The sequence below is a fragment of the Hypanus sabinus genome, chromosome 17, assembly GCF_030144855.1.
Source record: "Hypanus sabinus isolate sHypSab1 chromosome 17, sHypSab1.hap1, whole genome shotgun sequence".
Lineage (NCBI taxonomy): Eukaryota > Metazoa > Chordata > Chondrichthyes > Myliobatiformes > Dasyatidae > Hypanus > Hypanus sabinus.
Window position 1 is genome coordinate 25,878,191 of NC_082722.1, and position 17,386 is coordinate 25,895,576.

At 40.5% G+C, this 17,386-nt stretch overlaps 1 protein-coding gene across 1 annotated transcript in view; it reads left to right on the top strand.

The window, feature by feature from the left end:
* The window catches only part of plekhg4 (pleckstrin homology domain containing, family G (with RhoGef domain) member 4), a 176,607-nt gene that overhangs the window by 80,849 nt on the left and 78,372 nt on the right, over positions 1-17,386 (top strand). Inside the window, exons 12-13 of the mRNA XM_059992425.1 lie at positions 1,823-1,945; positions 8,297-8,488. Of these exons, the coding sequence (XP_059848408.1) occupies positions 1,823-1,945; positions 8,297-8,488 (315 nt within the window). The remainder of the gene's footprint in view (positions 1-1,822; positions 1,946-8,296; positions 8,489-17,386) is intronic.

A 17,386-nucleotide genomic window follows, 5' to 3' on the forward strand; every position in this document is an offset into this window, starting at 1 on the left:
GCAAGTTAACAGCATCCAAGATTATATACAGTGGCATGCAAAAGTTTGGGCACCCCGGTCAAAGTTTCTGTTACAGTGAATAGTTAAGCGAGTAGAAGATAAACTGATCTCCAAAAGTCATAAAGTTAAAGATGAAACATTCTTATCAATATTTTAAGCAAGTTTAGTGCATTATTTTTGTTTTGTACAATTTTAGAGTGGACAAAAGGAAAGGAGCATCATGCAAACATTTGGGCACCCCAAGAGATTTGAGCTCTCAAATAACGTTTACCAAGGTCTCAGACCTTAATTAGCTTGTTAGGGCTATGGCTTGTTCACAGTCATCGTTAGGAAAGGCCAGTTGATGCAAATTTGAAAGCTTTATAAATACCCTAATTCCTCAAACCTTCTCTGAATAATCAGCAGCAATGGGCTCCTCTAAGCAGCTGCCTAGCACTCTGAAAATAAAACTAAATGATGCCCACGAAGCAGGATAAGGCTATAAGAAGATAGCAAAGCGTTTTCAGGTAGCCGTTTCCTCAGTTTGTGATGTAATTAAGAACTGGCAGTTAACAGGAATGGGTGAGGTCAAGTTGAGGTCTCAAAGACCAAGAAAACTTTCCAAGAGAATGCTCGTAGGATGGCAAGAAAGACAAATCAAAACCCTCGTTTGACTGTAAAAGACCTTCAGGAAGATTTAGCAGACTCTGGAGTGGTGGTGCACTGTTCTACTGTGCAGTGACACCTGCACAAATTTGACCTTCATAGAAGAGTCATCAGAAGAAAACCTTTCCTGCATCCTCATCACAAAATTCAGTGTCAGAAGTTTGCAAAGAAACATCGAAACAAGCCTGATGCATTTTGGAAACAAGTCCTGTGGACTGATGAAGTTAAAATAGAACTTTTTGGCCGCAATGAGCAAAGGCATGTTTGGAGAAAAAAGGGTGCAGAATTTCATGAAAAGAACACCTCTCCAACTGTTAAGCACGGGGTGGATCGATCACTCTTTGGGCTTGTGTTGCAGCCAATGGCATAGGGAACATGTAGAGGGAAGAATTAATTCAATTAAATAGCAAATTCTGGAGGAAGCAAATATCATACTGTCTGTAAAAAAACTGAAGATGAAAAGAGGATGGCTTCTAGAACAGGATAATGATCCTAAACACACCTCAAAATCCACAATCGACTACCTCAAGAGCCACAAGTTGAAGGTTTTGCCATGGCCCTCACAGTCCCCCAACCTAAACATCATTGAAAATCTGTGGATAGACCTCAAAAGAGCAATGCATGCAAGACAGCCCAAGAATCTCACAGAACTAGAAGCCTTTTGCAAGAAAAAATGGGCAAAAATCCCCCAAACAAGAATGGAAAGACTCTTAGCTGGCTACAGAAAACATTTACAAGCTGTGATACTTGCCAAAGGGGGTGTTACTAAGTACTGACCATGCAGGGTGCCCAAACTTTTGCTTTGGGCCCTTTTCCTTTTTTGTTATTTTGAAAGTGTAAAAGATGGAAATAAAAAGTAATCTTGCTTAAAATATTAAAGAAATGTGTCATCTTTAACTTTATGCCTTTTGGAAATCAGGTCTTCTTTTACTCGCTTAGCTGTTCACAGTAACACATTTTGAACGGGATGCTCAAACTTTTGTATACAGCTGTAGGTATTGCAGCAACTGAGCTCTTTGTTTTTGAATAAAATATGATAAAGGTAATAAATTTGATTTAATATCTTTTGTTTCTTCTTGTACTTCTAACTATTGAAAAATTCCAAGACTGAATGTTGTTGTCTTCATTTACAAATGTCGAAGCTTCTATAGGTCTCCTGTAATTCTTGGTTTTTCAGGTGAGTAGCTGGATTGAGCAGGTTGGAGAGAAGCAATTGGAGAGGAGTGATCAATTGGAGGATTCACTGGATTTATTGCAAAGCACTCAGGATGAGTTCAAGAACTTTTACAATATTGCTCAAGTACGTATAAATTACTTTGGCTAATTTAGTTATTGCGTCACAATCTCTTAATTGACTTTTCTCAGACTAAAGGGAATATTGATTAAATTTATTTACTTTTCCACTTAGTATTGAGTAAGATTATTCTGAAATTCTCATTTGACATGGAAGGAAGCCATTCAGCATCTCAAGTCGATGCTGGCTTAAAGCATTGCCAACAGTCCCATGCACCCACTTACTTTCTTAATAATCTTTTCAGTTGAAACCCCCGATTCTAACTACTTTCATCGACTCTAGGAGGAAATTCACAGTAGTTAGTTATCCTACAGCATGTCTTTGGAATGTAAGGTGAAACCCAAATCATCACAGTAAAAACATGCAAGTTCTACAGTGATAACACCGGAGATCAGAATTGAGCCTCGAAGATCCAGCGACTAGCTGCTGCACCTCCATTCTATTCTATTAATTTTCTAACTAAAAACATTAAAGCATGTCAATAAACTTCAGTTAATCATTGAACATTTTGATATTCCTTTAATTAACCAGCAACTTTAAAGAGAAATTTACTGCCTTTAGTCTCCTTGATTTGATATGTTGTATGTATTAAGAGAACACTCAATTACAAAATGCTTTTCAGTCATCTCCAAAAGTAACACCTGTTACTGGCATAAAATTGTAGAACATCTACCAAACTTAAAATATAAATAATAAACAAAATAGAAGTAAAATATTTAATTTAGAATGAGAGTTCATTTTACATTCAGCGTTCTGAAGCATTTTTAGGAGGAACTTTCTTCGTTTCTATTTGCATTTTATGGCTATTATACATTATATATATATATATGTGTGTGTGTGTGTGTATATATATATATATATATATATATATATACATAGTTAAATGACAATAAATTCAACTACACCTGTAGTTTTGTAGCAAATTTATATTTTACCCTATTAAAGGTTTGTAAATGTTATATTTGTAGATAATTGCCAGTTCAAATGACATATGGTTTATTTGTTCACTGAGAAAATGACAAAAATCTAAAAATCTGGTTTTGAGTTGCCTTGCTTGATACATTTATGCATTCACTGAGGAAATGCGTGTTTACTTTTGCTGATCAATGTTAGAACTTAAGTCTCTTGGCATGGTAAATGCACATCATTACTTGGTCTAAATCAATTTAACTTGATTTTCAAAAGAGCTGTCTGAACAAATTAACCATATAACAGTTACAGTACGGAAACAGGCCATCTCGGCCCTTCTAGTCCGTGCCGAATGCTTACTCTCACCTAGTCCCACTGACCCGCACTCAGCCCATAACCCTCCATTCCTTTCCTGTCCATATACCTAACCAGTTTTACTTTATATGACAATACCGAACCTGCCTCTACCACTTTTACTGGAAGCTCGTTCCACACAGCTACCACTCTGAGTAAAGAAGTTCCTCGTGTTACCCCTAAACTTTTGCCCCCTAACTCTCAACTTTATGTGGATCAACTCTCATAATTTTAAATACCTCTATCAAGTCCCTCCTCAACCTTCTACGCTCCAAAGAATAAAGACCTAACTTGTTCAACCTTTCCCAGTAACTTAGGTGCTGAAACCCAGGTAACATTCTAGTAAATCTTCTCTGTACTCTATTTTGTTGACATCTTTCTTATAATTTGGTGACCAGAACTGTACACAATACTCCAAATTCGATCTTACCAATGCCTTGTACAATTTTAACATTACATCCCAACTCCTATACTCAGTGCTCTGATTTGATTTATAAAAGCCAACATACCAAAAGCTTTCTTCACCACCCTATCCACATGAGATTCCACCTTCAGGGAACTATGCACCATTTTTCCTAGATCACTCTGTTCTACTACATTCTTCAATGCCCTACCATTTACCATGTATGTCCTATTTGGATTATTCCTATCAGAATGTAGCACCTCACACTTATCAGCATTAAACTCCATCTGCCATCATTCAGCCCACTCTTCTAACTGGCCTAAATCTCTCTGCAGGTTCTCTTTGAAAACCTACTTCATTATCCACAATGCCACCTACCTTAGTATCATCTGCATACTTACTAATCCAATTTACCACCCCATCATCCAGATCATTAATATATATGACAAACAACATTGGACCCAGTACAGATCCCTGAGGCACACCACCAGTCACCAGCCTCCAACCTGACAAACAGTTATCCACCACTACTCTGGCATCTCCCATCTATTCACTGTTGAATCCATTTTACTACTTCAATATTAATACCTATTGATTGAACCTTCCTAACTAATCTTCCATGCAGAACCTTGTCAAAGGCCTTACTGAAGTCCATATAGACAACATCCACTGCTTTACCCTCGTCAACTTTTCTAGTAACCTCTTCAAAAAATTCAATAAGATTTGTCAAACATGACCTTTCACGCACAAATCCATGTTGACCATTCCTAATCAGACCCCACCTATCCAGATAATTATATATACTACTCTGAGAGTACCTTCCATTAATTTACCCACCACTGACGTCAAACTGACAGGCCTATAATTGCTAGGTTTACTCTTAGAACCCTTTTTACACAATGGAACCACATGAGCAATACGCCAATCCTCTGGCACCATCCCCGTTTCTAATTACATTTGAAATATTTCTGTCAGAACCCCTGCTATTTCCACACTAACTTCCCTCAAGGTCCTAGGGAATATCCTGTCAGGATCCAGAGATTTATCCACTTTTATATTCCTTAAAAGCGCCAGTGCTTCCACCTCTTTAATTGTCATAGGTTCCATAACTTCCTTACTTGTTTCCCACACCTTACACAATTCAATATCCTTCTCCTTAGTGAATACTGAAGAAAAGAAATTGTTCAAAATCTTCCCCATCTCTTTTGGCTCCACACATAGCTGTCCACTCTGATTCTCTAAGGGACCAGTTTTATCCCTCACTATCCATTTGCTATTAATATAACTGTAGAAACCCTTCGGATTTATTTTCATCTTACTTGCCAAAGCAACCTCGTATCTTCTTTTAGCTTTTCTAATTTCTTTCTTAAGATTCTTCTTACATTCTATTCCTCAAGCACCTCATTTACTCCATGCTGACTATATTTATTGTAGATATCTCTGTTTTTCCTAACCAAGTTTCCAATATCCCTTGAAAACCATGGCTTTCTCAAACTTTTAACCTTTCCTTTTAGCCTAACAGGAACATAAAGATTCCGTACCCTCAAAATTTCTCTATATGACGTCCATTTCTCTATTACATCTTTCCCATAAAATAAATTGTCCCAATCCACTCCTTCCAAATCCTTTCGCATCTCCTCAAAGTGAGGCTTTCTCCAATCAAAAATCTCAACCCTGGGTCCAGTCCTATCCTCCATAATTATGTTGAAACTAATGGCATTGTGATCACTGGACCCGAAGTGCTCCCAACACATACCTCCGTCACCTGACCTATTTCATTCCCTAACAGAAGATCCAACACTGTCCCTTCTCTAGTCGGTACCTCTATCTATTGCTGCAAAAAACTATCCTGCACACATTTTACAAACTCCAAACCATCCACCCTTTTTACAGTATGGGCTTCCCAGTCTTTGTGTGGAAAATTAAAATTTCCCACAATCACAACCCTGTACTTACTACAAATATCTGCTATCTCCTTGCAGGTTTGCTCCTCCAATTCTCACTCCCCATTAGGTGGTCTATAATACACCCTATAAGTGTTACTACACCTTTCCCATTCCTCAATTCCACCCAAATAGTCTCCCTAGATGAGCACTCTAATCTATCCTGCCAGAGCACCGCTGTAATATTTTCTCGGACGAGCAACGCAACACCTTCCCCTCTTGTCCCTCTGATTCTATCACACCTGAAGCAACAACATCCAGGAATATTTAGTTGCCAGTCACACCCCTCCTGTAACCATGTTTCACTAATAGCTACAATATCATATTTCCAGGTATCGATCCATGCTGTAAGCCCACCCACCTTTCTTAGCATTGAAATAAATGCATTTAAGAAATTCTCCACCTCTTCCTCGCTGTTTATCTCTAACAGTACAAAGAACTTTACTATCTTCTTTTTCTTCCTGCTCCCATATATCTGTTCCTACACTCCAGTTCCCCTCCCCCCTCATATCTAGTTTAAATCCATTGGAGCCTCTCTAGCAAACCTACCTGCAAGAATATTTGTCCCCTTCCAGTTCAGATGTAAACCGTCCCGCGGAACAGGTGCCACCTTCCCTGGAAAACTGCCCAATTATCTATAAATCTGAAGCCCTACCTCCTGCACCATGTCTTCAGCCATGTGTTGATCTGCACTACCTTACTATTTCTAAACCCATCTGCACTTGGCACTGGTAGCAGTCCTGAGATTGCTATCCTGGAGGTCCTGTCCTTTAACTTGGCTCCTAGCTCCCTAAACTCACCTTTCAGGACCTCCTCACTCTTCCTACCCACATCATTGGTCCCTACATGGATCACGACATCCACCTGCTAACCCTCCCTCTTGAGAATACTGAGAACTGGATCTGAGATATCGTGGACACTGGCACCAGGGAGGCAACAGACCATCTGGGATTCTCGATATCTTCCACAGAACCCCTTAACTGTCCCCCTAACTATCGAATCCCCTATCACTACTACTCTCCTCTTTTCCCTCCTTCCCTTCTGAGCTAAGGGTCCAGTCTCGGTGCCAGAGACGTAACCACTGCAACTTGTCCCTAGTAGGTCATCCCCACCAACAGTATCCAAAACGGTGTACTTATTGTTGATGGGAATGGCCACAGAGGTGCTCTGCTCTTCCTGTCTATTCCCCTTCCCTCTCCTGACAGTCACCCAGCTACCTGTCTCCTGACTCCTAGGGGTGACTATCTCCCTGAAACTTCTGTCTATTTCTGCCTCTGCCTCTGGAATGATCCGAAGTTCATTCAGCTCCAGTTCCTTAACAGGGTTTGTCAGGAGCTGCACCTGGATGCACCTTTTGTAGGTGTAGTCATCAGGGACAGCTGTGCTCGCCCTGACTTACCACATACTGCAAACAGAGCACTCAACTGCCCTAACTGCTGCCTCCATTACCTACTCCTAAGATAATTAGATTAATTAAAGGAGCTTACCCGGCCTTACCTCACCTGGAGTGAAGCTCGTACTCAGCCTCTGCTCACTTTTTAAACTCCCCTGCTGATCTCAAGAGGCCGACTTTCAAGCGCTTGTGCAGTTGTGCCCCGTTCAAACCTCGCCTCTGCCTGTTCTCGCCGAAGCCTGATTGAGTCAAAGCCATCCAACTCTGCCTCAGTCCACTCCGATGATAAATTAAATTAGATAAATTAAAGATAACATTATGAAAAGATAGGATTCCTTAAAATTGATGGAAAGCTGAGAGCAGGTTGAGAGGCTTTCACTTCTCTAGCTACACAGGCATAACACTGTTGTTTCAAGGCAGTTTAGATAAGTTGTGGAATGGAGCATCCATATATTTGCATGAAAATTGTCAGACTGCAAAATAGGAAAGATAAACATTTTTACAACAATAGTTTGCAAGTGTAATGATGTGAACATGTAAGAACTCTTAATTCCTTGACAGAAGTCAGTGTGTAAGCCCTAGTTTTGCTGTTTGCCAGAGCTTGTCAGAATATACTGTACTGGGATCTCAGCGGTACAACACCTGATAACTAGCAACCATTAAAATCTCACTGCGTGAGATACAGCTTCGGGATGCAGAAGCCTCAAGAGATTTTGTCTATGTGGTGACAATGGGATGGAAGAAGCTTGAGCAGAGGCCCTGTACAAGAAGATAGTCCCCAAATTAGTTCGCCATAAATTCATTTTGGGTGTAGAATAGTAAGGTTGAAATAATCTCAAGAATTAAATCTTGCAACAGTATTGGAAAATATGGAGATTTTTTGACTTTACAATATTTTACTCTTATATTTTTTATTCTACCAAGTTTTGCATCAATGGAATATTAAATTGCAAAGCATTCCATATTTATTTAATTTCAGTATCCTGAAAGGCTAGCATTCTAATAAAGCTCATTGTTCCTTTCTCATAATTAAAGCATTTAACCTGTTATTTGTTCAACTCACTTCAATAGCAATTTGTAGGAAACTTTTAAGTCTCAAGGTTTTAGTGAGTCAAAATGTATCTTTCGTGCATAACACCACATTTAATTTGTAGTGTAAAGTATTTGGCTAATATACTTAAATATTGCTATTGTACATATGTGTTGTGTTAACTAAAGTAAGATATATTTATATATTTGTTAGAGCTTTTTCCCCCAATCTTTTTATTAAAGTTTATGATTCTCATGGACATAGTTTTCTTGTTAATTATTTGGATTATGCTTCATTTTTGACAATTGCCCTCCTTTCATTGCAGAAATATTGTATGAAAGGCAAGGACCTCTTGAAGAAGCTGGAACCATGGCAGGACTTTAAGTCATCAAAATTGCAGGCTTGTAACGTAAAGCTGCAAGCATACAGAAAACAATTTGGGGAATTTGTAAAGAACCTGGATGAAAGCAAACTGAAGATTGACAAGACTTTATCGCTATATGAATTTTTTGACAAGGTGGGTAAAAGCATAACACACACAAAATGCTGGAGGAACTCAGCAGGCCATGCAACATCTATGGTGTTTCAGGCAGAGATCTTTCATCAGTTCCTCCAGCATTTTGGGTGTGTTGCTTAGATTTCCAGCATCTGTAGATTTTCTCTTGTTTGTGTGTAAAAGGTTGCTACTTTTTGTTTTTGTGATTATTGAAAGCAAAATTTTTATGTGATCAATTGGGCTTAAGAAAATTATTAAATAAACTTTTAAAGTTGTGAAGTGCTTAAATCAGGACTTCATGTGGATGAACACTTATTCACATTTTATCCAATTACACCTAACAATATAAAATTTTTGATTTTAAGTAACAGTGGGATAGTCTTTTGTTTTCAGTATCTATGACACACAGGAACTTCAATACCATATTAGACAGATAGGGAAGATATTCAGGGTATCAGGGGGGTGGAAATAGTTAAAATTAATATGTTAACTAGCTTGGCAGTACAAAATGCTGGAGGAGCTCGGCAAGTACAAAATGCTGGAGGAGGTGGACAGGCACAAAATGCTGGAGGAGGTCGCAAACACAAACTGTTGGAGGAGCTCAACAGGCACAAAATGTTGGGGGAGCTCAGCTGTACAAAATGCTGGAGGAGGTCGCAAACACAAACTGCTGGGGGAGCTCAGCAGGCACAAAAAGCTGGAGGAGCTCGGCAGGCACAAAATGCTGGGGGAGCCATGAACAAACTGCTGGAGGAACTCGGCGGAAGAAGGTCTTGGCCTGAATCATCAACTATTCATTGATTTTCATAGATGTTGCTTGACCTGCTGTGCTCCTCCAGCAGTTTGCATGTATTATGCTGATAATCTGGTAGCTATTGAATGCTACATATCAAAAACTTTAAAGTATGCCATTTTACGTATGAATTTGATTCATTTGTTTTCAATTGTTCTTCCTTCCGCAATAGATATTGCCATTGGAGTGGCACTGCTGTTGAGTACAGTGATCCTTTGTAGACACTTAACACTGTAGTGCACCATGAACCACTGCAGAAATTGATAAGTTTCATTACAATAAATAGAGTTATAACATCAACTTAATGTTCTGGCAGTTATAGCCATGTTTATTGCGTTACAAACAAACGCAATCTGATCATGCTACTGGTTACTTTTTAAATACTTTCCAGTTCTTCATTCTGTTAGAGAACACTTCCAACAATATGTTTAACATTAGGTTTTATTTTTATAATTAAGGCATCTAAGAATAAAATTTTTCAAATCTTCAAGTCAACAAAATGCTAAGCAGATGAATAGACAAGTTAAAAATAGTCATAAAAAATTACCTGAGATGTATTTCTTGATCTATAAGTTTGTAAGTCCTTGAATGAAAATAGTTTATGATAGTTCAGTTGGCATCTTTCTGGCTCAAAATATGGTGGGTAGCACACGGTAACAGTCAGCTCATGGTGGTGCTCTTTCTAGAGTAACTGAGAAGTCCCACTCTAGAGTAGCAGTCTCTTCCACACTGGCTGCGGGTGAAGGAAGACAGGCATGTGGTTTGAGCAGCACTCTTCTTCCATTGAGCCCTCTTGACAGCCAGCTTGTTGATACAGGTACTTTTTGCTTTTTGCACACCTTCTTGAACTGCCAGACTCCAGGCGGCCCAGTCATCTGCTATGTCTTCCCAACTGTTCACATCGATGCTGGCCAGCTTCATATCCTTTTTGCAGACATCTTTGAAGCAAAGTTGTGTGTGACCAGCTGGGTGTGCACCTTCTGCCAGCTGCTTATAAAGCAGGTCTTTTGGGATTGGACTACAGCCTGTTTGCCTCACATGTCTTAATCATCTGAGCTGCATCTGGCTAAGCAGAGCGAACATGCTGGGATGCCTACACATTGTATTAGTGGCTCTGTCCTGCCAAGGTATGTGCAGGATCCTGAAGCACCATAAGTGAAAGCTTTCAGTTTCTTCTCTTGACCAGAGTAGATTATCCAGTCTTCACTGCTAAAGAGAAAAGTGCCAAAAACACAGGCTTGGTATGCACGCAGTTTTGTAGTTGCAGTCAAATGGCTGTTGCTTCACATTCTCTTGTTCAATCTAGCTTCAGCCAGAGTGTTTGTGATGGTTGACCCAAGATAGGTGAAGGAATCACCCACTTTCTGAGCATGATCATTGATGGTGATAGATGGGAGGGAGTCAGTGGTTTGAGCCATGATATTTGTCTTCTTCAAGTCGATGACCAGCCCAAGCTTCTTGCACGCATATAACAGGTAGTCATTGAGATACTATAGTTGGGCTTCTGTGTGGGAAGTCAGTGCTACGTCATCAGCGAACAACAGTTTGAGAAAGAAGACCTCTCGGATCTTGGTCATGGAGTGAAAATGAGCAATATTGAAGAGTTTGCCATCAGCTTTGGAATGTAGGTAGACACCCTCAGCACATTTGCCAAAACAATACTGAAGTAGCATGGCGAAGAAGATGCCAAAGAATGTCAGTGCCAAAGCATAGTCTTGCTTTACTCCGCTTCTCACTGGGAAGGCTTCTGAGGTTGCACAGTTAAAGCAGACAGTACTGTGCATGTCTTCATTAGAAGAAGTATTCATGCCCAGCAGTTTTGGAGGGCAGCCTATCCTTTGCAGCAACCTGAAGACCCCACTTCTGCTGACCAGCTCAAACACCTTTGTCAAGTCAATGAATGCAGTGAAAAGTGGTTTTTGTTGCTGTCAGTATTTCTCCTGCACCTGGCGTAATAAGGAGATTGTATCCTTAGCAGATCTGCCCACTCTATAATAACACAGTGACTCAGGGTAGACATGTTGGGCAAGGTGCTGCAGCCATACAAAAACAACTCAGGCAAAGGCCTTTCCCGCGATACTGAAGAGGGAGATACCACAATAGTTGTTATGGTCACTGCAATCACCTTGCTTGTACAAGGTGACAATATCGGCATCTTGCATGTCTTGTATGTAGCCTTTCTCCCAGCAGAGACAGGGGCTTTTGCAGATGGTGTAGCAAAGCTGGTTTGACACTCTTTAAAACTTATGGAAGGACTCTTTCATTTTCAGGTGCCTTCCCACAAGTGAGATAATCACTGGCTTTGCTGATTCTTCAGGTGTTGGCAATGCATCTTGCTTCTCTGTGACTGGTAGATCTGGGATAGCCCTAAGTGCAGCACTTGCGATCACAGTCTGGGCTGAGTACAACTCTATGTAGTGCTCAGCCCACATTAAAGCTGCTTGCCTTGTTTAGATATGACTACTCTAATCTTAGACTTCAAAGGGGTGGGCTGGCATTCGGTAGTTCCCAGCCCCTTTTTTGGGTGTTGCATTCAGCTGTCTCCAGTCTTGTCTGTCCCCACAGTGGCTTCAAGTGTTCTTGTTCATAACTGGATGCTATGATGTTAGAGCCACTGAAACGTTGCTGCTCCATGGGCTGTTGGGCTTGTCCCTGCCACCTGCTGGGCTCTCAACCTTTTTTAGGGATGGAGCCCTGCAGTGGCTATGTTATTTCAGCCTAGAGCATTGGAGTCTGTGAGGCAGACTGCGCTCATTAGCCTTGGTTGGCAGCCAGTTGAAGAGAATGGCAACTCTGACTCCAAATGCAGACAGCCAGAGCTTGTTAGCCTTGGCAAACGATTCATTCAGGAGAAGTGGAACTCTGATTCCAAACCCTCGGAATTGTCAGGGTTCAAAGTTTCTTTTTGTTATCAAAATATGCATGTACAATACAACTCTGATAGTTGTCTTCTCCAGATAGCTGTGAAATACAGAAAAGAGAAAAGACACCAAACCGCTCCCCACACGAAGAGAAAAAAGAAACAAAGATTGCAAGCTCCAAACCTCACACCCCTTCCTTCACGCAAAAGCTATGAGACTGCTCACACAGAAAACAGCAGTTGGAACATCAAACCCCAAACTGCTCCTTGGGTCCATGGACACTCCTTGAGCATCCATCAACTGTGCCCTAGCCATGTGAAAATGGCCCACTGCCTTGTAGGTTAGTCTTGGGGCAGATGAAGCCTAACAGAGTAAACCCTGACAGCTCCTAAGGTAACTGTGCCTCCTCCTGGCAACTCTTGCAGCCTTGCTGGTACCAAATTGTATCAGTCCTACCTTTCCTTTGGATTAGATCAGCAGGCCAAGAGGAGGATCTTTTACCTGGGCAGTCCAAGGTCTCCATAATTACCTGCCTGTGCTTGTAGTACCCTGGAGAGGTCACACCAGTGATATTACAAGACCTCGGTACAACTCAAGACGTGGCAGTTACAAGTTCTAAGTTCACACCAATTGGTGTAGGAATGAGCACCAGGGGTCACTTCTGACAGTGGGAGAAATGATTGAATCTCATTGGACAGCTACCACCAGCCTCAAGCTGGGAAACCTCCAGATAGTAAGGTGCACTCCTTCCATGCCCTGCCTGTTTCATTGGGTGTGTGGAGTTTCAAGGCTAATATCAACAAGTAGGCTTAAAATTTTGCACCAGGTAAACCTATTGGGAGCCAAGAAGATTCCAGCTCTTCATATCGTAAGTTGGAGTCAGACTATGTATCCAGGGTTCATGAATGACATCCAATAGATCGATGAAGACTGTCATCATAGACAAAAAACTCTGCGGATTGATATTGATATTGCCTGAGTTCAGAAGACTCATCTGGCAGACAACTAGAGAGTCAAAACTGTCTTCTAGCAAGGGAAGTCTCAGGCTGAGCCAAGAATATATGGTGAAAGCTTTGCGGTGTGCAGCTGTTGAGCCCCCATTGTGGGGCCAGACAGAATCTTCACTCTCTGCCTATTTGGGGACAGTGGATGAAGCATTGTCCAAGATACCCAGCACTGAAGGGTTATGCCTGTTGGGAGATTTCAGTGCTAGAATAAAAGTTTGACAGTGAGGCCTGGCCCAGCTGTTTGGGCCTATTTGGACTAAAATGGACAGAGGCTGCTAGAACTGTGGTCTTACCATGAACTATGCATGATCAACACACATTTCTAGTGCAAGGAGCTTCACAAAATTTCATGGAGATAACCACAATCTTGCCACCGGCCTCAAGTAGACCTTGTCATTACCAGGTGTGCAGATCTCAGAAGTATCCTTATCAGCAGTGGCTATCACAGCGCAGATTGTAACATTGGCCACTTCCTTTTAGCAACAAAGTGAGGATTGCACCAAAGGAGCTGCACCATTCTAAGAGGAAGGGTCAACTTTGCATCAGCACTTGCCAAGCATTCAGTGCTGAGTGAATGCATAAGTTCATTGACTACTTTGAAAATGGTGTGGCAGCCTCCATTGTGCTATCTGCAACTCAGCCTTTACTGCATTTGGTAAGAGAGAATGCACACAAACAGACTGGTATGAGGAAAGCTGGGAGGAAGTAGAAGAATGTTAAAAAGGTGAGCCTTTCTTGCCTACAAGGATGATCTCAACACCAGCACCCAAGATACTCTTAAGGCCACAAGAAGCAAGGCCCGGAAAACTGCTGGCTTCTGCACCAGCAACTACTGGTTGAACTTGTGCAGTCCACTGCAGTCACAGGGGATGCATGATGCATGTATGAAGGCATCAAGAAGGCCACAGGACCCTCAGTCACCAAGAATACCCCTCTGAAGTTTATGATAGAGATTGAAAAATTGTTATAGTATAGCTGTTGCACTGCCTCTTGCTGTAAGCAATATTACACTATTGTGCTCAGTTTGGTTTAGATTCATCTTCAAATATCTGAAAGAAGCAAGATAGATAATTAAATTATTTACTGCACAATAACTTACAGGTTGGATTACGTTATAATAATTGAAATACAACATTTTTATTCTTACCTGTACCCAAACAAAACTAGTGTAAAATAGTTTATTCTGCTCAGATAATCAATGATAATCATTGTCATATTTGGTGTAATCAGTAATGTTGTTCTGTTGTCAAACCTCTAAAAATACTTAATCATACTTCTATAATTTTCAATCAACATCTTTGCAAGTTGTAAGTGTCTTTCAATAGCAAAAAAACATAAGCAGTAATACCAATCAATGCTAGTACATTGTCCCAGACAGGAATTATGAAGAATAAATCATTCCACTGAAGTAATTCTCGATAAAGAGCCTAGGAAGTTGCATCAGAAGACAAAGAAGTCATTCATATTATCATTATTGGATTATACAAGGACAGACAGACATACTTTATTGATTCCAAGGGAAAATGGGTTTTGTTACAGCTGCATCAACCAAGAATAGTGAAGAAGTATAGCAATATAAAACCATAAATAATAAAATAATAATGTTAATCATGCCATGTGGAAATAAATTTAGGACCAGCCTATTGGCTCAGGGTGTCTGACACTCCGAGGGAGGAGTTGTAAAGTTTGATGGCCGCAGGTAAGAATGACTTCCTATAACGCTCAGTGTTACATCTCGGTGGAATAAGTCTCTGGCTGAATGTACTCCTATGCCTAACCAGTACATTATGGAGTGGATGGGAGTCATTGTCCAAGATGGCATGCAACTTGAACAGCATCCTCTTTTCAGACACCACCATCAGAGTTCCACCCCCACAACATCACTGGCCTTACGAATGAGTTTGTTGATTCTGTTGGTGTCTGCTACTCTCAGCCTGCTGCCCCAGCACACAACAGCAAACATGATAGCACTGGCCACCACAGTGACACAAAGACCAGGGCATAAAGATTTAAGCATTTGAAAAGTGCTTGGGCAGCATGAAAAAGAATGTTTATACCAAGCAAGTGATAATGATTTTAAACATGCTGCTTCTGGGGAGAGTGGAAGTGTGAATGACCATTTGTTTTAAAAGGAATATTATTAGATATTTGAGGGAAATAAACCTGCAATGTTGTAGAAATAGTAGTGGGGGAATAGGTTGGATTGGGTACAAGGATTTAATGTGTAGTGCCCTCTTGTATCATGACTGTCAATCTGTTCAGAAATAAAACTGAAATTGGTTATAAAGAGAAAAAATACTTTTTGTTTTGAAGTATCAGCAGCATTTTATTAGACCACTCTCTATAATCAGCTCAAATAATAAACTGAGGCAATAATCAATTAATACTAAAGTGTTGCCTTGCAATTCCTTGCATTGTTTGTGTAGTGTCAAGCTTTGTTGAAAGGGCATCTAGGCAACTCGCTCACAATTGGCTGTCCAAAATACTTTGCATCTGCCGTGATGAAAAGGACAAGATCTGCCTTCTGTGATCTCTCACACTGGAGAAATATTTTGCAGTTATTTGCCGTCTCCTTGGAAACATGGAGTGAGATTTAAATGCTCGGTGCCCTGTTATTCCATACATTGTATATTAATGTGCATTTTTGTGCTACAGATCAGGATTGTTTTCCCAATGAAAGATAGAAAATATTGAACATATTTTCCTTATGTAAGAACCTTTATTATTTCTGGAATGTAATGACTATTAGGCAGACTAATATAGCAGACAATTAGCAGATGGAAATAAGTAAATTGCCAGTTGAATTGCTGAATGAAATCTTCACTACTTTGAATAGTTCAGCCTAGTAATAAAGGCATCAGTTTAATATTGCATTTATGAGACAGCACTTTCCATAGTGCAGGACTCCTACAGTGCAATCCAGGGCCAGGCTTAAACCTGATTCAAATAAGCAAACACTCTTACATGATTTAAATCAATATAATAATTATATTGCTCTATAAAGGTGGAACCAGCAACCAATGCAGCTAACACTGAGGTCCTGCAAACAGTTCATGAACTACTTCTTGATCTTTAAAATATATTTTACTGAGAAATTTGGTGTGGTTGAGAACCTAGTGTGCCTAATGCAGAGCATGAACCCATGATCTGCTCCAATTCTCGACCAATTTGCCAATTATAGCGCCAAGCAAGATTAAAAGCATTGAAGATGAGAGCTGAAGGCGAGCAGGTGTTCATTGCCATCTGCCTGTGTTTGATTGGTTTTCCTCCCTTTCCCTCTTGTTCACTGCTGTCAGAGGAAGGTGCAGGGTTCTTGGGTCTTGGGCTAAGCTTGACGGTCGAGTTTTGTAGATTAAACTTGTTTTTAGAGGACTCTGCAGTTCGTGTCTTATGTGTTTCTGGTTTCTGGTTACACTTTTCATTATTTTGTGCGATTTTGATTGGGTTGGATTGGCTCTGTAGCCTGCAGTCAACAAACACCTCTGCTTCGATATGCTTTTGGGCCAGTGCCCCACCACCTCAATACAGCCCATACCCAACTCTTCCAATTCAGCTTGGTGGTTAAATTGACCAAACTTTGGGTCTTTCTTGGCTCTCAGGCCCCACCACCTCAACTCTGCATCACCTCCGCTCACCTTGCCTCGGTTCTGCCAAATTGAATGGTCTCCAAGTTTGCTCCAGGAATTACCAAATATTAGCTCATTCCCTGCTCTCTGGCCCGGACTTCACTGCCTTGATTCAGCCCATACACACCACGGCGCAGCCATCCTGCATCTTCAAGACTTCAGTTCCCACTGCAAAAATGCCAGGTTGTATAGGCAGTTTAAAAGCTCAACTTTGATAGGGAAGTTACAGTCTATAGTTTGCAGTGATCGTTTAGCAGAATAAGTGTAATTACTGAAGTATTTAGTTGTTTTATTTGCTACCAGCAAGCAATTGCTGAGCTTCACTGGTGTCATCTTAAACCGGAAAACCAATCTGTTGTACCATTCTGTGGTGTTTTTTATTTGCAAGTTGTTTCAATCTGACATGGTTGCTTTACTGAAATACATGAAGAATTTTAATGCAGTATTTACCAACAATTGGACATGCTGTGTTTCAGTACCTGCATGTCCCATTGTTTCAAAAAGTTTGTAACTTTAATCCTGGCAAATTTTCAATGCAGATAAATGAAATATTGCTTTTCTAATTGTGCAAGATAAAGATTAGCTTTCAGTTTTGTTCAGATATTGGTTAGTTTCTGGATGCATATATTGTC